We start from the raw sequence: 20,904 nt of genomic DNA, 5'->3' as shown, positions 1-20,904 counted from the left end.
TCTGTTTCCTGCACTCCGTCTTGTCTCCATGGTAACTGACGCTGCGGTTACTGTTAACTGTGGTTACCTTGGCAACTGCAGCCGAGACCAACAGTAGCAGTCTGCTTAGCATCTTTAAATAGTGCTGTAACTTTTGAAGTTAGGACTTGTCTGTCGGGTTATTTAAGGCAGTAGCTATGGCAATCAGTTACTCGGCCATTTTGATTATCTGATCAGCGGTTATAGCAGAGTATTTCTATGTGTTTCTGGCCTGTTCTATGTTGTATGTTATTAGGATCACCCGTGTGGTACAAACCCCACCCAAACTGCTGCAACTGTTATACCCCACCCCGGTGGCTAGATTTGGTCACGTATTTGTAACATGGCATCAGTCCATTTTGCTGAATACCTTCGTTGTATTTGTCTAATGGATATATATTGTTCCTGGCTTATCTTGCAGTTTCAGCCTTACACTGAACTCCATTGTTGCCTGGGCTACAAGGGCTCCAAAGGCATTGCCACACAGGGGGTTTTGATATCCAATGTTCTCCAGGGATGGATTTGCACTGATAGGCAAAAGCTTAGCCACAAAGCAAGACAGTGCTGCTGTTTATTGAGAATAAAGAAGGAGACACAACCTCAAGGGGAAAAACACTCTTTAAATGCAAAAAAGAAAAGATTCATCACATTTTAACTTTACCATCCATTTCACAAATGCATCTGGATCACCAGAACCCATCACAGAAGTAGGGTAGGCCCCCATCTTCGGTTGGGTTTATGGGTAGGACCGTTGAGCCTCGGTGGGAATAGCACTAGTGCCGGTTAGCTGATATCTGCTCCATCTAACCCTGCCATGTCAGTCTCTGAATCTGCCCCAATGGTACCTCTGAAGAGCAGGTGGAATGCATTACTGCTTGCAGGGGTTTTGTTGGGGTCCGACTGGACTTGCTCCGGCTTCAGGGATGAAAAAGGGAATGGGCCGAAAGACAAAACCTGGGTTTCCAACTCAGCCAGGATCTGCAGGGAATACTTCATCTCATGCTCGCTGTTGGGGAAGAGAGAATGTACAGGTTACAGATATATAGAAACATTGGGGTAACAGTCACCCTGCTATAGTTCCAGGGGTACCCAGGGCACAAATAAGCACTCACCCCAAATCCCCCCCTAACTGGCCTTCAGGCTGGGCCCCCTTAGCCCATAACAAGGTTACAGATATATAGAAACATTGGGGTAACAGTCACCCCGCTATAGTTCCAGGGGTACCCAGGGCACAAATAAGCACTCACCCCAAATCCCCCCCTAACTGGCCTTCAGGCTGGGCCCCCTTAGCCCATAACAAGGTTACAGATATATAGAAACATTGGGGTAACAGTCACCCTGCTATAGTTCCAGGGGTACCCAGGGCACAAATAAGCACTCACCCCAAATCCCCCCTAACTGGCCTTCAGGCTGGGCCCCCTTAGCCCATAACAAGGTTACAGATATATAGAAACATTGGGGTAACAGTCACCCCGCTATAGTTCCAGGGGTACCCAGGGCACAAATAAGCACTCACCCCAAATCCCCCCCTAACTGGCCTTCAGGCTGGGCCCCCTTAGCCCATAACAAGGTTACAGATATATAGAAACATTGGGGTAACAGTCACCCTGCTATAATTCCAGGGGTACCCAGGGCACAAATAAGCATTCACCCCAAATCCCCCCCTAAATGGCCTTCAGGCTGGGCCCCCTTAGCCCATAACAAGGTTACAGATATATAGAAACATTGGGGTAACAGTCACCCTGCTATAGTTCCAGGGGTACCCAGGGCACAAAAAGCACTCACCCCAAATCCCCCCCTAACTGGCCTTCAGGCTGGGCCCCCTTAGCCCATAACAAGGTTACAGATATATAGAAACATTGGGGTAACAGTCACCCTGCTATAGTTCCAGGGGTACCCAGGGCACAAATAAGCACTCACCCCAAATCCCCCCCTAACTGGCCTTCAGGCTGGGCCCCCTTAGCCCATAACAAGGTTACAGATATATGGAAACATTGGGGTAACAGTCACCCTGCTATAGTTCCAGGGGTACCCAGGGCACCATAACCCACTCACCCCAAATCTCCCCCTAACTGGCCTTCAGGCTGGGCCCCCTTGGCCCATAACAAGGCTAACAAGGAGAGCAGTAATGGTTGCCCCCCAGTTTGTAGGGCGGATACCTGTACATAGTGAACATGGAGGGGATGCTGTAGTCTCGCAGCAGTAAGAGAGTAGGAAGCCAGCCCTCGGCAAGGCCCTGAGATGCATGGAACCCTGGGGGATAAAAAGAGCAAATATGGAGATTAGAATGAGACAAAGAATAAAAAGAAAAGAAGGAAGAAATATATGGGGGTAAGATGGCTGCCAAGAGAATAAAGGCTACATAGCCGATAGCAGTTGGTAATTAAACTCTTCAGACCAAAAGCTCCCCTTACTGGACATTGCTAAGCAACGCTGTGAGGCTGCGCAGGGGTTAATCAGGCACCATATGGAGCATCCGAGTGTGAATTCCGTGGGCCTGGGGGCATTTATATATATAGCGCCGGGAGATAGACTGCAAATCTGTGAGGGATTAATAAGCGGGACAGGGGGAGATTGGGGTGGGAGGCCTCTCAGCTTGTTATGGTGATGGCAGCTCTAACACCACAGGTGACTGGGACTTCTCTGTGTCTGTCATTCCCCGTCCCACAGGTCTCATTGGCCTAATGGCCAACTACTATGTACCAGCGTGTCACAGCGCCCCAGCCTAGGTACTTACATGGGGATCACAGCGCCCCAGCCTAGGTACTTACATGGGGATCACAGCGCCCCAGCCTAGGTACTTACATGGGGGTCACAGCGCCCCAGCCTAGGTACTTACATGGGGGTCCCAACACCCCAGCCTAGGTACTTACATGGGGATCCCAACCCCCCAGCCTAGGTACTTACATGGGGGTCACAGCGCCCCAGCCTAGGTACTTACATGGGGGTCACAGCGCCCCAGCCTAGGTACTTACATGGGGATCACAGCGCCCCAGCCTAGGTACTTACATGGGGGTCACAGCGCCCCAGCCTAGGTACTTACATGGGGGTCACAGCGCCCCAGCCTAGGTACTTACATGGGGGTCACAGCGCCCTAGCCTAGGTACTTACATGGGGATCACAGCGCCCCAGCCTAGGTACTTACATGGGGATCACAGCGCCCCAGCCTAGGTACTTACATGGGGATCACAGCGCCCCAGCCTAGGTACTTACATGGGGGTCACAGCGCCCCAGCCTAGGTACTTACATGGGGGTCACAGCGCCCTAGCCTAGGTACTTACATGGGGATCACAGCGCCCCAGCCTAGGTACTTACATGGGGGTCACAGCACCCCAGCCTAGGGACTTACATGGGGATCCCAACACCCCAGCCTAGGTATTTACATGGGGATCCCAACACCCCAGCCTAGGTACTTACATGGGGATCCCAACACCCCAGCCTAGGTACTTACATGGGGATCACAGCGCCCTAGCCTAGGTACTTACATGGGGGTCACAGCGCCCCAGCCTAGGTACTTACATGGGGGTCACAGCACCCCAGCCTAGGTACTTACATGGGGATCACAGCGCCCTAGCCTAGGTACTTACATGGGCATCACAGCGCCCCAGCCTAGGTACTTACATGGGGGTCACAGCACCCCAGCCTAGGGACTTACATGGGGGTCACAGCGCCCCAGCCTAGGTACTTACATGGGGGTCACAGCACCCCAGCCTAGGTACTTACATGGGGGTCACAGCTCCCCAGCCTAGGTACTTGCATGGGGATCACAACACCCCAGCCTAGGTACTTACATGGGGGTCCCAACACCCCAGCCTAGGTACTTACATGGGGATCACAACACCCCAGCCTAGGTACTTACATGGGGGTCCCAACACCCCAGCCTAGGTACTTGCATGGGGATCACAGCGCCCCAGCCTAGGTACTTACATGGGGGTCACAGCGCCCCAGCCTAGGTACTTACATGGGGGTCACAGCGCCCCAGCCTAGGTACTTACATGGGGGTCCCAACACCCCAGCCTAGGTACTTACATGGCGGTCCCAACACCCCAGCCTAGGTACTTACATGGGGGTCACAGCACCCCAGCCAAGGTACTTACATGGGGGTCCCAACACCCCAGCCTAGGTACTTACATGGGGGTCACAGCGCCCCAGCCTAGATACTTACATGGGGGTCACAGCGCCCCAGCCTAGGTACTTACATGGGGGTCACAGCGCCCCAGCCTAGGTACTTACATGGGGGTCACAGCACCCCAGCCTAGGTACTTACATGGGGGTCACAGCGCCCCAGCCTAGGTACTTACATGGGGGTCACAGCGCCCCAGCCTAGGTACTTACATGGGGTTCCCAACACCCCAGCCTAGGTACTTACATGGGGGTCCCAACACCCCAGCCTAGGTACTTACATGGGGGTCACAGTGCCCCAGCCTAGATACTTACATGGGGGTCACAGCGCCCCAGCCTAGGTACTTACATGGGGGTCACAGCGCCCCAGCCTAGGTACTTACATGGGGGTCACAGCGCCCCAGCCTAGGTACTTACATGGGGGTCACAGCGCCCCAGCCTAGGTACTTACATGGGGGTCACAGCACCCCAGCCTAGGTACTTACATGGGGGTCACAGCACCCCAGCCTAGGTACTTACATGGGGGTCACAGCGCCCCAGCCTAGGTACTTACATGGGGGTCACAGCGCCCCAGCCTAGGTACTTACATGGGGATCCCAACACCCCAGCCTAGGTACTTACATGGGGGTCCCAACACCCCAGCCTAGGTACTTACATGGGGGTCCCAACACCCCAGCCTAGGTACTTACATGGGGGTCCCAACACCCCAGCCTAGGTACTTACATGGGGATCCCAACCCCCCAGCCTAGGTACTTACATGGGGATCCTAACCCCCCAGCCTAGGTACTTACATGGGGGTCCCAACACCCCAGCCTAGGTACTTACATGGGGGTCACAGCGCCCCAGCCTAGGTACTTACATGGGGGTCACAGCGCCCCAGCCTAGGTACTTACATGGGGGTCACAGCGCCCCAGCCTAGGTACTTACATGGGGGTCACAGCGCCCCAGCCTAGGTACTTACATGGGGGTCCCAACACCCCAGCCTAGGTACTTACATGGGGGTCCCAACACCCCAGCCTAGGTACTTACATGGGGGTCACAGCGCCCCAGCCTAGGTACTTACATGGGGGTCCCAACACCCCAGCCTAGGTACTTACATGGGGGTCCCAACACCCCAGCCTAGGTACTTACATGGGGGTCCCAACACCCCAGCCTAGGTACTTACATGGGGGTCACAGCGCCCCAGCCTAGGTACTTACATGGGGGTCCCAACACCCCAGCCTAGGTACTTACATGAGGGTCACAGCACCCCAGCCTAGATACTTACATGGGGGTCACAGCGCCCCAGCCTAGATACTTACATGGGGATCCCAACACCCCAGCCTAGGTACTTACATGGGGGTCACAGCGCCCCAGCCTAGGTACTTACATGGGGGTCACAGCGCCCCAGCCTAGGTACTTACATGGGGATCCCAACACCCCAGCCTAGGTACTTACATGGGGGTCCCAACACCCCAGCCTAGGTACTTACATGGGGATCCCAACACCCCAGCCTAGGTACTTACATGGGGGTCCCAACACCCCAGCCTAGGTACTTACATGGGGATCCCAACACCCCAGCCTAGGTACTTACATGGGGGTCACAGCGCCCCAGCCTAGGTACTTACATGGGGGTCACAGCGCCCCAGCCTAGGTACTTACATGGGGATCCCAACACCCCAGCCTAGGTACTTACATGGGGGTCCCAACACCCCAGCCTAGGTACTTACATGGGGATCCCAACACCCCAGCCTAGGTACTTACATGGGGGTCCCAACACCCCAGCCTAGGTACTTACATGGGGATCCCAACACCCCAGCCTAGGTACTTACATGGGGATCCCAACCCCCCAGCCTAGGTACTTACATGGGGATCCCAATACCCCAGCCTAGGTACTTACATGGGGATCCCAACCCCCCAGCCTAGATACTTACAACACCCCAGCTTGCTTTGTGAGACTATTTTACAATTTTATTGTTATTGTTACTTTTTATTACTTATCTTTCTAGTCAGCCCCTCTCCTATCATATTCCAGTTTCTTATTTAAACCACGGCCTGTTTGCTAGGGTAAATTAAACCCAACCAGATATCTGCTGAAATCCCAAACTGGAGGACAAAATGCTAAATAATTAAAAAACCACAGAAAATACAAAGTGAAGACTATTTGCAAACTGTCTCATCGTATTAAAGTTAATTTTAAGGTGGACAACCCATTTAACTGAGGAATTCTGACCCTTCTATATTCATTAATTATGTGTGCCCCGTTATTTCCTATGGTGACTAATTGGTGACTAATTCGTGACTAATTGGTGACTAACGGTGACTAATTGTACAGGTAGCACTAATGCAGCGCAATGTACAATAAGGAAAATGTGCCCAGTGCCCAAGTCCCTGTATAACAGTAGATGGCTGATGCTTGGCTCAGTTTGGGGCCATTTCACTGTTATTTATGGTATGAAAAGCTTGTTTTATCCAACAATAGTGAAATCCCTATGAATAGGCTCCTTACCGGACTGTACCAGTGAAATGCGATCAGCAGCCGGGCGGCCATTGTGTTCCTCACTACACTGGAATGTCAGGCGTTTGATGCCCGCTGACTCTTTCTACTATATCAAAGGGCAATAAAAGGGATGTATGTGACTTACGTAGCTGCCATGGCATGTGGCCTATTGCATTGTAAATCCTATGCGTGCCTCTGTCATACTGTATTTAGAAGGTCAGGCTGAATGCCCTTGGTGCCCTATTGCAATTCTTGTTGTTTGTCATTTACTCAAAGGTGTGGCGACTGGATGTCTGACAAGGAGCTGTTTTAGGGGGGCTCCAGGCAGGGGTCACTAAGAAATGAAAATAGTTCAGTATCACAGACCAGTAGCTGTAAGATAATGTGGCTTTTTGCCACCCCTGGTAAAGTGCCATCTGAGGCAAGGCTTCTACTGTGTCTGTGGAATAGTAGGGAGAGATGGTGCCTATAGTAGCAGTGGGGGGATAATAGCCTCTGGGAAGGGACTGTGGCTGTGGGATAGCAGGTATAGTAGGGAGAGATGGTGCCTATAGTAGCAGTGGGGGGATAATAGCCTCTGGGAAGGGACTGGGGCTGTGGGATAGCAGGTATAGTAGGGAGAGATGGTGCCTATAGTAGCAGTGGGGGGATAATAGCCTCTGGGAAGGGACTGGGGCTGTGGGATAGCAGGTATAGTAGGGAGAGATGGTGCCTATAGTAGCAGTGGGGGGATAATAGCCTCTGGGAAGGGACTGGGGCTGTGGGATAGCAGGTATAGTAGGGAGAGATGGTGCCTATAGTAGCAGTGGGGGGATAATAGCCTCTGGGAAAGGACTGGGGCTGTGGGATAGCAGGTATAGTAGGGAGAGATGGCGCCTATAGTAGCAGTGGGGGGATAATAGCCTCTGGGAAGGGACTGGGGCTGTGGGATAGCAGGTATAGTAGGGAGAGATGGTGCCTATAGTAGCAGTGGGGGGATAATAGCCTCTGGGAAGGGACTGGGGCTGTGGGATAGCAGGTATAGTAGGGAGAGATGGTGCCTATAGTAGCAGTGGGGGGATAATAGCCTCTGGGAAGGGACTGGGGCTGTGGGATAGCAGGTATAGTAGGGAGAGATGGTGCCTATAGTAGCAGTGGGGGGATAATAGCCTCTGGGAAGGGACTGGGGCTGTGGGATAGCAGGTATAGTAGGGAGAGATGGTGCCTATAGTAGCAGTGGGGGGATAATAGCCTCTGGGAAGGGACTGGGGCTGTATCAACCCTCAAAAAGCCTGGTCTGCTCCTGATTCCCTAGCCCTCAGGCCTTTACTCACTCTTTTGACATTGTAAACAATGTAGGTTGTACATGATGTAACAGAGTATTGTTCTTAAAAGCTGGTGCTAAGACCTTTAATGCCCAGAGTAGCTAAGCACAGACTATGTGCTATGGAGATATCACCACCTTCAGAGATCTAAGCCTCGTTCTATTCTGTAGTTCCAAATCCCTGCTGAATCTATTTGTGGACGTCACTACAGGGGATGCAGTGGTGTCAAGTGCGCAATGTATGTGATCTCAGGCCTGAGCTTGAGCTGGTGGTGTTGGCAGGATCCTGTAGCCTCGGATCAACAGGCATCAAGAGAGATTCGCAGCTAAAGCCCTACCCATACTGTAAATGCACAAGATTTTTCCAACTCCCCATAAAGCCATAACCACCGATATGGAGGTAGAGCAGTAGTTGAGAGCTAAGGCGGCACCTGTTTCGTTGCTCTTCTAAGAAAATATTTGAAATATAAACTCCTCCACTTCGAGAGTCTAAATATAAGGCCATATCAGGTGGCTGGTTATCTCATTTGCCTGGAAAAGTTAGTACCCAATATACAGTAGTTACTAACTAATCATATGTATTTACATTATACCAGTTGCTCACAACCTGATAGGCTGGCATCCTTAGGGAGCTTAGAGCAGTGGCTGTCGAGCCTTATACCATATATGGTCATATTTGGCCTCCTTGACCAATGTGGGACCCCCAAGGAGGTTCTGAACTGCAAGATTCCAAAAAGCTCTGCTTTATGAGACCAAGGAAGACTGCTTTCACACTGAGTAGTATTCCCTATGTTCAACTTACCTGGATGAAAGCCGACTACGAGATCAGGCCGTGCAGCTTGTTGGCTCTCGATCACTGTTTCCCAGAAGACATGATACAGTCCCTTGTACCCACTCACATAAACTCTTCCCCTTGGCCCATAAGCCACCAGGGGAGGTCTCATAACAGGGCCGTCCACTACTTCAGGTCCCACCATTACCACCTCTATGCCTTGGTTTCCAGGAAACATTTTGGCGAGTTCATCATAGTCAGTAGCTCTGATGTTCAGGGTCTCGATATGAGAAGCCCCAATGACATGAACAGTTATTGGTTTAACGTAAGGGTCCACGCTGAAGGCATTAATGGCAAAACCAATGGTCATGGGTCTAGTGAAGAAATCCGTCATCAGACGCTTGATCGATTCTCTGAGTTCATTGTCTTCTGGTCTTGGCTTCCCAGCATTTGACCACAGAATCGCCATATATCGACTTGCCATTATACTGTCCAATTTCTCCTCCAGGCCCTCTTGCATGGAAAACCAGTCTTCCCAGTTCTTCAACTCAGAAAAAGGCTTGATCCATGGTTTTGTAGGAAATGGAATGTCTCCTATAAGACAAGAATACAAGGTCAATAAATCCAATGGAAACATAGTTCTGGTGACATTCTTCTCCAGTTATCCAGGACCATCATCATAAACCCAGTTAACTCACCTACCCCAACCCAAATGAAACCCTATAAGTGGCAGTTACAAGAAGTGCCATGCTATGTGGGAAAAAAGCAAGTAACTTACTTGCCCTTTCATCATTACCTGTAAATATCAACCATTCTACCAGTCTGTCGATTGCTGCCAGCTTTAGTTTTCTGCAGAACTTCTTATGGAATGGCCAGTTCTCTCTCTGGCATTCAGAACCGCAGTAATATACATTCTGACACCTGCAGAAGGACAGCAATGGAGATGAGATTGGCACAAGCCGAGCTAAGGGAATTAGCTTAGTTCAAGGTAAAGGCTTGAATGAAAACTATGAAGGACTGACCACAATTTCACATAATGGACACATATGTGTAATAACGAAACTTTCATTAATCATAAAGACTAAAATGTGGCCAATATGAACCCCACCCTTTGTTACCTTTTGCACCGTCTCATACTCCGAGGGTCTGGCAGGAGTGATGGAAGTTTCTTGCACTGAGCACAAAATTTGTAAGTGTCCTCCATCTTTTGAAACATATCATAATAGGTTCGGATGCCAAAATTTGTGGTTAAGCTTTTACCATCCACTGCAGTCCTATAGAGGAAAGGGAAGCAAAGAGGGGCAATAAGATAAAAGGTGGTAAGGTGAAAAAGGGACTTATGGGTTGAGTGTAGGTAGCAACTCCTTGTGTGTATGTTACCATCTAATTCAGCGGTTCTCAACCTGTGGGTTGGGACCCCTTTGGCGGTCGAACGACCCTTTCCCAGGGGTCGCCTAAGACCATCAGAAAACACATATTTCCGATGGTCTTAGGAATCATTTTATGGTGGGGGGTCACCACAACATGAGGAACTGTATTAAAGGGTGGCGGCATTAGGGAGGTTGAGAACCACTTATGGAACTATGATTTTTGCACTATCAAAGTCATCTTAGATAAATACATTTATGCAGACCCCTATACTGTAAGTTTTTTTTCTCCTGAGCAGTAAATTTGATTTTTAGGAGCTTATATAAACCTAGGAGGTTATTTAAGGAGGCCACCAGAAGAGAATATACTGGGTATCAAGTTTGTTTTTGTAGTTTACATTAGGAAAAAGGCTAAACTCTGGCCCTAAATTTCTAGAAGTAAAAGGTAGGGTCATGAAAGGTGTTGAGCCTGTAGAGCACTGATCCCCAACCAGTGGCTCGTGAGCAAAATGTTGCTTATTAACCCCTTTGATGTTGCTCCCAGTGGCCTCAAAGTAGGAGGCCATTTTTAAATCTGTAGCTTGGAGTCAAGTTTTGGAGACACAATTCTACTCCAATCAAAGCCTCCTGTATGGGGCTACCAAATAGCCAATCACAGTCCCTATTTGGCATACCCAAAGAACTTTTTTCATGCTTGTGTGGCTCACCAACACTTTTTGTAGCTCATGAGAAAAAAAAAGTTGGGGATCCCTGCTGTAGACAAAGACTAAGGCCTATTTGAGAATACAAGGAAGAGAGTCTTTTCATTGGAAAGACAAAGGCATTTACTGAGAAAACAAGAAAACAGAATGCAAGAGAGAGAAAAACTAGACTAGATAAGTATAGTGGAAAATTAAAAAATAAAGTTTTGAAGAGGAGAAGAAAGTAAGACATGAAGGCTATAGGCAAGAATGGATAAAGAAAGGAAGGAAAGGCAAAACACAAACATGGAAGGCTTCCCATTGAGAATATACAGGAGACAGCCTACCTGTACTCTTCATAGCTCTTCAAATTGAGTTTCTCAAGAATGACATTGGACAGACCAGGCACATTACTGTCCATAGACATGAAACCAAGTGAGTCTGTGTAATAGCTACTCGTTGCAGCAGACACCATTGGCTGCTTTTGCTGGGGGCGGTTGCTCTTTGCAGATTTTTTCTTCTGAGACATGGCAGCAAGATGGTTATATCTGAAAAGAAAGGGAGGCATATGGGAAGTCACTCTTGTGAATCTGTAAATTGTATTTGTTGCAAAGGGTTTAGAGCAAGAATGCCCAACCAGCAACCCTTACGTTCTCTGCACACTAAACTGCTGGTGGTTGTATCTCAGCAGCTAAAATTCTACATATTGGGCACTGAGACAATTAAAATACTCAGTAGAGGGTCATTAGAAGTTTAGATGAATAGTAGCAATATCTACATCTCATTAAAGTCAAAGTAGTTTGGCCTTTCTTTAGGCTTTTCTGGTGGATTGGATGGATTAGACTCGTCACATACAACGACACCAATGTCATAACCAGATAGGAGTCTACAGGGTTCCTTTACAAAGCAAGCATAGCTGGCACACAGCATAGAATTAAACAGTATACAGAATTCATCTGTTCACTGTGATTTAGCCCACACAGATACCTTCTATAGGCAGACATTAATTCCAGGATTTGGATTTACGTAATGGTAAGGTGCAGATCTTATCTTGAACCTTAGGAGTAAAGGTCCCCATACACGGGCCGATAGTAGCTGCCGATATCGATCCCTTGGACCTGAAATCTGGCCTGAAATCTGATCGGAAATCGTCCAGATCTCGATTGGGCAGGTTAGAAAATCTAGTCGGATCGGGGACCGCATTGGCTCGTTGATGCGGTCCCCAGACCGACTTTACCTATGCCCGTCATTATAATTAGTTTGTTTGGCCCCAGGGCCAAACGATCGAATTAGCCTGGATTCTCCCCATATCGCCCACCCGTAGGTGGGGGATATCGGGAGAAGATCCGCTCCCTTGGCGACATTGCCAAGCGAGCAGATCTGCCAGTGTATGGGGACCTTAAGACAAAGGCTAGACCTGATCTAAGAATATCTGTACACCCCCCACCACCACCATGGCACCAAGCTGCCTAGATAAGATCTACCCATGACCCTCAGATGTCAAATCCAGTGCTGCCAAATTATATCATCTTGTCAAACTGGTGCCAAAAAAAACTTGACAAAAGTTGTCTGGATTGCTGTGGACTTGACACCAGGTTGTAAATTGACCATTTTTGCTTATTTATCTGGCCTGCTGCCACTACTAGTTTAATGGTTTTCTATAGTTTAGATGGCAACCTCTATATCATTGATTCAAGGCCACTGTAGGAAGTCAACAGCAAGCAGGGCCTCTAGTGTGGAGAAAGGAACGGGAGGGCCCAGGTACTAAGTTCCATCTACCTGTCAAACTAAGCTGGAGATCATATTAAGTTGAAAAGATATCATTGATGATAGTATAGGTAGTATGAAGATTTTGGTAGAAGAATGGAAAGGGTGACAAAGCAACTCGTACCTCCTTACTTGCACCCAAATAATGCCTATGCTATATCCCCTGACGTGGCCAATAGAATATAACATATTGCAGAAACCGTATATAATGCAAAGCAGCCTCACCCCAATCGGTGCATAGTTCTGGTAAATAGTGCCTGGAACTCCTTGCTGAGGAAGATTGGATCAATTTGAAGAGGACGTGGGCAATATGAGAGAACAACTTATAAAGCCCATATCCAGTGCTTTCTTGGAAGTCATGGGGGCTCATTTATGAACACTGGTCAGAGCCAGTCGAGCCAAAAGCTCAACAAAGATATATTCAGAGCTTTATATTTCTATTAGAAAAATACCATGGGAACTATTAATAAAACGTAGGTGTAGTGCCGTTTAAGACTGATGGCCGTTAGCAAATATGAGGGCTGTGCTGCCAAAATGTATATTCCTAAGCAGAGATAATGCCATGGAATATAGCGTTACCCACAAGGAATAAAGAGCATGGGATGGGGGGGGGAGCAATTCAAATTGCTGGACTGTAAAACTGCTGAAAGACTATTTAGATAGCAGCAAGCCATGTGAGACAGGCGGCACTGTGTTAATTGCAGACAGAACTATTCTTAGGCTGAAATTGTTTGTGTAGCACTTACAGATATGGTTTGGATACGGCTCATTCTGTAGTGAGGGGGGGTATATTTCTGCACATTCCTGTATAGTGGGGGACCCTATAGGTTCTAGTCTGTCCCCCCAAAACACCCCAGAGGATAATCGGTTAGTAGTCATAAAGCAGTGACAGGGCAAATATAAGATGTTAAAGAGATATAGTCATGATTTTTATGGGGTACTTTTTATTTCTAAATTACACTGTTTACATAGCAAATAATTCCCTCTGCCATTTATAATTTTATTCTTGAACCAACAAATGTATTTGTAGCTGTAATATTGGTGTGTAGGCGCCATCTCAGTGCATTGTGCCTGAGTCTGAGCTTTCAGCGCTACACATTAGAACTGCTTTCAGCTAACCTATTGTTTCTCCTACTCCCATGTAACTGGAGGAGTCCCAAGCCGGACTTGGATTTCTTACTACTGAGTGCTATTCTGATACCTACTGGGAGCTGCTATCTTACTCCCTTCCCATTGTTCTGCTGATTGGCTGCTGGGGGGGCGGATATCACTCCAACTTGCAGCGCAGCAGTAAAGTGTGCCTGAGTCTGAGCTTTCAGAAGGAGCCAGCGCTACACATTAGAACTGCTTTCAGCTAACCTATTGTTTCTCCTACTCCCATGTAACTGGAGGAGTCCCAAGCCGGACTTGGATTTCTTACTACTGAGTGCTATTCTGATACCTACTGGGAGCTGCTATCTTGCTCCCTTCCCATTGTTCTGCTGATCGGCTGCTGGGGGGGAGGGGGGATATCACTCCAACTTGCAGCGCAGCAGTAAAGTGTGACTGACGTTTATCAGAGCACAGGTTGCATGGCTGCAGCACCCAAATATCAATGCAGGATTCTGCTGGAGAAGCTCTATTAAAGGGGAAGGAAAGGCAAAGTCACTTGGGGGTGCCAAAATGTTAGGCACCCCCAAGTGACTTTAATCGCTTACCTTGTACCCCGGGCTGGTGCCCCTGTTAGGAGAAAATAGCACCAGCCCGGGGTACCTGGAGCGCAGCACTTCCTCCTTCCGCCTTCCACTTCCTAAACTGCCGGTGGCCGGGCATGCACAGTAGAGCGAAAAAGCCGACTTAAATGTTTAAGTTCGGCTTTTCACTCTACTGCGCATGCGCGCACAGCGAAGGCGGAATTAGGAAGCGCCGGCAGCTACCCCGGGCTGGTGCTGTTTTCTCCTGACAGCGGCACCAGCCCGGGGTAAAAGGTAGGCGGTTAAAGTCACTTGGGGGTGCCTAACATTTTGGCACCCCCAAGTGACTTTACCTTTCTTTTTCCTTTAAATGATATGTTTTGTTTTTTTTAAAAAAAACATGATTTCCCTATTCCTATTAAATGTATAATGTTTAAATGTATATTGCCATAGTGTAGAACCTACTATACAGGCAAAATTAAGAACTCCTATTCATCCTAATGGAGTTTGAACCCTCTACAGAGGGGCAGAAGGTAATAACCATTATTAAAAAGAAATATCTACAGCACAATCTTGGTCCACGAGGCTAAAAAGTGTTACGTTCTGGAATCATAACCATATAGAACTGCGTGGGATTTGATGTATAATATCTATAATGTTCTGAGTTGGAAAAATCCATAGACACAACAAATACACGGACTGTTCCTTGCCTTCCATCTACACCATGGAGGAGAGACCCGTACAAGCATATGGGAGCCTGTCTGGCCTATAATTAGACGCTTCCTACAGCTTTCAGGAATGCCCTGCCCTTAATAGACTAATGAGGTGACAAGCAAACCCTTAACCCCAGTGTTTAGTGAGTGACAGCAGAGTGATGTTTGGTGATAGTGTGGCCTTTATTATACATGTCGCTTAGCCCTTTCAGCCCTTCCATCTAAGCCTGACACAGCCCAGCATTCCTCTCAACACAGGAATCATATTATATATACATACCCTCAGCAGTCACATGCCTCTCATTCCCACACATATGGGAATCCTCATCTATTCCTAGCTTATACTAGAAAGTCAGTATATAGATACCCGCAGCTCTATAACATACAGGCAGTCTGTCCCAGTACTGCGGCGCTGAACTATACATAGGCAGATCTTAGAAAAGGTTTAAGTAGGCTTAGCCTCCCCAACAGGGGCACATATCCTATTAATGAGTTCATTGTTGTCCACATAATTAATTTGCTATTTTTCATGATTTTGGGTAAGATTTTCCATTAAAACAGGATTTGAGAAATGCAGTGCCAGAAAAAGTCAGTAGATGGCACAAGGTAGAACATGAAATTGGCATTTCTCCTGCCATGTGTTTTTGGTGTATTATACATGGAATTATATATCCTTATAAAAGGAATTGGCACTTTATTTATCTGTTATGTGTTCTGGGGTATTATACATGGAATTGGCACTATATCTATCTGCCGTGTGTTCTGGGGTATTATACATGGAATTGGCACTGTATTTATCTGCCGTGTGTTCTGGGGTATTATACATGGAATTGGCACTGTATTTATCTGCCGTGTGTTCTGGGGTATTATACATGGAATTGGCACTGTATTTATCTGCCGTGTGTTCTGGGGTATTATACATGGAATTGGCACTGTATTTATCTGCCGTGTGTTCTGGGGTATTATACATGGAATTGGCACTGTATTTATCTGCCGTGTGTTCTGGGGTATTATACATGGAATTGGCACTGTATTTATCTGCCGTGTGTTCTGGGGTATTATACATGGAATTGGCACTGTATTTATCTGCCGTGTGTTCTGGGGTATTATACATGGAATTGGCACTGTATTTATCTGCCGTGTGTTCTGGGGTATTATACATGGAATTGGCACTGTATTTATCTACCGTGTGTTCTGGGGTATTATACATGGAATTGGCACTGTATTTATCTGCCGTGTGTTCTGGGGTATTATACATGGAATTGGCACTGTATTTATCTGCCTTGTGTTCTGGGGTATTATACATAGAATTGGCACTGTATTTATCTGCCTTGTGTTCTGGGGTATTATACATGGAATTGGCACTGTATTTATCTGCCGTGTGTTCTAGGGTATTATACATGGAATTGGCACTGTATTTATCTGCCGTGTGTTCTGGGGTATTATACATGGAATTGGCACTGTATTTATCCTGCTGTGGGTTCTGGGGTATTATACATGGAATTGGCACTGTATTTATCCTGCTGTGGGTTCTGGGGTATTATACATGGAATTGGCACTGTATTTATCTGCCTTGTGTTCTGGGGTATTATACATGGAATTGGCACTGTATTTATCTGCCGTGTGTTCTGGGGTATTATACATGGAATTGGCACTGTATTTATCTGCCGTGTGTTCTGGGGTATTATACATGGAATTGGCACTGTATTTATCTGCCGTGTGTTCTGGGGTATTATACATGGAATTGGCACTGTATTTATCTGCCGTGTGTTCTGGGGTATTATACATGGAATTGGCACTGTATTTATCTGCCGTGAGTTCTGGGGTATAAACATGGAATTGGCACTGTATTTATCTGCCTTGTGTTCTGGGGTATTATACATGGAATTGGCACTGTATTTATCTGCCGTGTGTTCTGGGGTATTATACATGGAATTGGCACTGTATTTATCTGCCGTGTGTTCTGGGGTATTATACATGGAATTGGCACTGTATTTATCTGCCGTGTGTTCTGGGGTATTATACATGGAATTGGCACTGTATTTATCTGCCGTGTGTTCTGGGGTATTATACATGGAATTGGCACTGTATTTATCTGCCGTGAGTTCTGGGGTATAAACATGGAATTGGCACTGTATTTATCTGCCTTGTGTTCTGGGGTATTATACATGGAATTGGCACTGTATTTATCTGCCGTGTGTTCTGGGGTATTATACATGGAATTGGCACTGTATTTATCTGCCGTGTGTTCTGGGGTATTATACATGGAATTGGCACTGTATTTATCTGCCGTGTGTTCTGGGGTATTATACATGGAATTGGCACTGTATTTATCTGCCTTGTGTTCTGGGGTATTATACATGGAATTGGCACTGTATTATTCTGCCGTGTGTTCTGGGGTATTATACATGGAATTGGCACTGTATTTATCTGCCGTGTGTTCTGGGGTATTATACATGGAATTGGCACTGTATTTATCTGCCGTGTGTTCTGGGGTATTATACATGGAATTGGCACTGTATTTATCTGCCTTGTGTTCTGGGGTATTATACATAGAATTGGCACTGTATTTATCTGCCGTGAGTTCTGGGGTATAAACATGGAATTGGCACTGTATTTATCTGCCGTGTGTTCTGGGGTATTATACATGGAATTGGCACTGTATTTATTTGCCGTGTGTTCTGGGGTATTATACATGGAATTGGCACTGTATTTATCTGCTGTGTGTTCTGGGGTATTATACATGGAATTGGCACTGTATTTATCTGCCGTGTGTTCTGGGGTATTATACATGGAATTGGCACTGTATTTATCTGCCGTGTGTTCTGGGGTATTATACATGGTATTGGCTGTCAGGGCCGGATTTCTCTTTTGGGCGCCCCGAGGCCGCCCCTGTTGGTCCCCCCCGTGCGCATGCGCGAACGCAGATACTCCTAACTTACTTTATTGACAAGACATTTGTTTTACCAAAAAAGGTTGGGTTCCAGGAAAGTACTAGAATGCTGTCAAGCACTGGGTGATGAGACAGTTCTCCAGATATATATACAAGTGGCTAATTCAATCAAAAACCAGATAATGGAAAGTAACAGGAGGGTAGGCTTTCTACATGTTGACCTGCACCATGAGAGAATGTTACCATAACTTATCTCTACGCTGATAGAAAGTCAGCACCTGTCACACATGACTAGTGGGCAGCTGCTCTGGGATGCAGAGTGGCCAGTCATTGCCATCAAGGCATAAGTATGTATGTATGTATGTATATCTTTATTTATAAAGTGCTACTTATGTACGCAGCGCTGTACAGTAGAATAGAATAATACAAACAGGGGGTTATTAAAATAATAATAGATAAATACATAGTATAACAATAAATACAAATAAATACAAGGTACAGTTGCAATAAGTTAAGTCAAAGAGACACAAGGATGGAGGTCCCTGCCCCGCAAAGCTTACAATCTAGTCCCACAGTATATACATTACAGATCAATTATGGGCAAATCTGTGGTTTAGAGAGGCACTGGAATGAAGGCTTGGGTACATACATAGCACCTCTATCCATTTTCCTGGGCAAAATAAAATGGCCTAATCCTTATCTGTGCCAACTGTCACTGTTCCATGCTGCCTGTAACATTATCCATGGAGGGAAGTCAATTTGTAAACACCAAGCCTTCATACTAGCCAGAAGCCCTGGGCATACTACGGGCAGATTAGCGGACACATATATATAGTTACACTGACCCCTCTTATACTGTTAGGAATAATAATAATAACGTTAGGAAACGAGGGCTATTTAGATCTCAAGTTTGTGTCAAGCAAAGCAGCACCCTAAGAAGCAAACGCAGCTCCCATCCAAGCACCCATTTAGGCATGACGCAGTGCCACTGCAAAAGTGCTGATATGACACAGGTGCCAGCCTGCTGATGCCTCCCAGCAAATGTGAGCAAACAGCAGCCAAATCACTCCTAATCACTTAACACTAAATAAATATAGGATTTATCATGCATAATGCTTGGGAGTATTCTGGATAATGGGCATTTCAGGCTAGTGAAAGTCATTTATGCTCTCTAAAATCCTAATAGGACAGCATAGTTAACATCAAGTTCCTGCTCTTATATATAAAATACCTGTACTGTAATCATATACAGCTATGGGATCTGCTATCCGGAAACCCATTATCCAGAAAGTTCTGAATTCTGAAAGGCCACCTCTAATAGACTTTATTGTAAGTAAATAGTTTTAATTTTTAAAAATGATTCCCTTTTCTCTGTAATAATAAAACAGTACCTGTACTTGATTCCAACTAAGATATAATTACCCCTTATTGGGGGCAGAACAGCCCTATTGGGTTTATTTAATGGTTATATGATTCCCTTTTCTCTGTAATAATAAAACAGTACCTGTACTTGATTCCAACTAAGATATAATTACCCCTTATTGGGGGCAGAACAGCCCTATTGGGTTTATGTAATGGTTAAATGATTCCCTTTTCTCTGTAATAATAAAACAGTACCTGTACTTGATTCCAACTAAGATATAATTACCCCTTATTGGGGGCAGAACAGCCCTATTGGGTTTATTTAATGGTTATATGATTCCCTTTTCTCTGTAATAATAAAACAGTACCTGTACTTGATTCCAACTAAGATATAATTACCCCTTATTGGGGGCAGAACAGCCCTATTGGGTTTATGTAATGGTTAAATGATTCCCTTTTCTCTGTAATAATAAAACAGTACCTGTACTTGATCCCAACTAAGATATAATTACCCCTTATTGGGGGCAGAACAGCCCTATTGGGTTTATTTCATGGTTAAATGATTCCCTTTTCTCTGTAATAATAAAACAGTACCTGTACTTGATCCCAACTAAGATATAATTACCCCTTATTGGGGGCAGAACAGTCCTATTGGGTTTATTTAATGGTTAAATGATTCCCTTTTCTCTGTAATAATAAAACAGTACCTGTACTTGATCCCAACTAAGATATAATTTATACTCACTGAAGGCAAAACAGTCCTATGTTAATGTTTAAATAACTATTTCATAGACTTATGGTACTGTAGATCCAAATTAAGGAAAGACCCCTCATCCAAAAAAAACCCAGGTCTTGAGCATTCTGTATAACGTGTATCAGTTCCACTGTCTTTGTACAGCATAACTAATGCAAAAAAAATAATACACTTTTGCCATTTGAAAATAATGAAAGTAAATTAGCTGCAATTAAAAAACAGCTGAAAATATTCAAAAATGACTCTCAAATGATAATGGAATCAAACAGATCTGCAATGTTTTGCCCTATCCAATAGATACTGCGATACACAAGCACCTGACCAATTTAGAGATAGTGATTAAACCAATTATAATATAATAATTATTGAAAGAATTTATGATCCCCAAAATGTTATTATCTGATATTTTTTCCCCAAGAAAGTGAAAATGTGTCAATTACCTTCTCTGTCCTTTCCTCCTCTTCCTCTTATAAGCTGAGGGATTCTGCTTTTGGATGTGAGCACCCGATCTCCCAGCTCCACCCTACGTAGCCTGGTGGGAAAGGATCCCAGGGCAGTACTTACAGCTGACAAAAATGGTTAACAACCTGCCTCTCTATTAATATCCACGAGAGCAGCCTCAGCAGGTTGAAGTCTATATATTTATGAGGAAGAATACACTTTTATTCTTTTAGATGGCGGATAATCATCATCTGGGTACCCAAACAGAATAATATGCTCTATACCTTTTGACACCCCCAACCCAAACTATATCATCATTACCTTTTTTTACATATACAGGTATGGGACCCGTCATCCAGAATGCTCGGGACCTGGAGCTTTCCGGATAAGGGTTCTTTCTGTAATTCGGATCTCCTACCTTAAGTCTGCTTCAAATATTATTTCAACAGTAATTAAACCCAATAGGGCTGTTCTGCCCCCAATAAGGGGTAATTATATCTTAGTTGGGATCAATTACAGGTACTGTTTTATTATTACAGAGAAAAGGGAATCATTTAACC

At 46.0% G+C, this 20,904-nt stretch overlaps 1 protein-coding gene across 1 annotated transcript; it reads right to left on the bottom strand.

Moving 5' to 3' along the window:
* Nucleotides 1-575: 575 nt before the first annotated feature.
* Nucleotides 576-20,446, bottom strand: mss51 (MSS51 mitochondrial translational activator). Its single transcript, XM_002940599.3, has 7 exons — nucleotides 20,344-20,446; nucleotides 11,089-11,289; nucleotides 9,813-9,968; nucleotides 9,491-9,615; nucleotides 8,725-9,288; nucleotides 2,178-2,271; nucleotides 576-1,024 (listed from the first exon to the last, which is right to left on the bottom strand). Exons 2-7 carry the CDS (start codon nucleotides 11,268-11,270, stop codon nucleotides 802-804), a joined length of 1,344 nt encoding a protein of 447 aa, XP_002940645.2. The 5' UTR covers nucleotides 11,271-11,289; nucleotides 20,344-20,446; the 3' UTR covers nucleotides 576-801.
* Between the last annotated feature and the right edge of the window lie 458 nt (nucleotides 20,447-20,904).

Source organism: Xenopus tropicalis, chromosome 9 (genome assembly GCF_000004195.4).
Source record: "Xenopus tropicalis strain Nigerian chromosome 9, UCB_Xtro_10.0, whole genome shotgun sequence".
NCBI classification, from domain to species: domain Eukaryota; kingdom Metazoa; phylum Chordata; class Amphibia; order Anura; family Pipidae; genus Xenopus; species Xenopus tropicalis.
Note: the sequence above shows the minus strand (reverse complement) of the source record. Positions and strands in the feature narration are given on the sequence as shown.

Coding starts and splice junctions, on each gene's coding strand:
- mss51 (XM_002940599.3), bottom strand. CDS start 11,270: ATGTCTCAGAAGAAAAAATCTGCAAAGAGCAACCGCCCCCAGCAAAAG. Junction 9,616..9,812: donor AGTATGAGACGGTGCAAAAG/GTAACAAAGGGT, acceptor GTCCTTCTGCAG/GTGTCAGAATGTATATTACT. Junction 1,025..2,177: donor TCCATGTTCACTATGTACAG/GTATCCGCCCTA, acceptor CTTCCCCAACAG/CGAGCATGAGATGAAGTATT.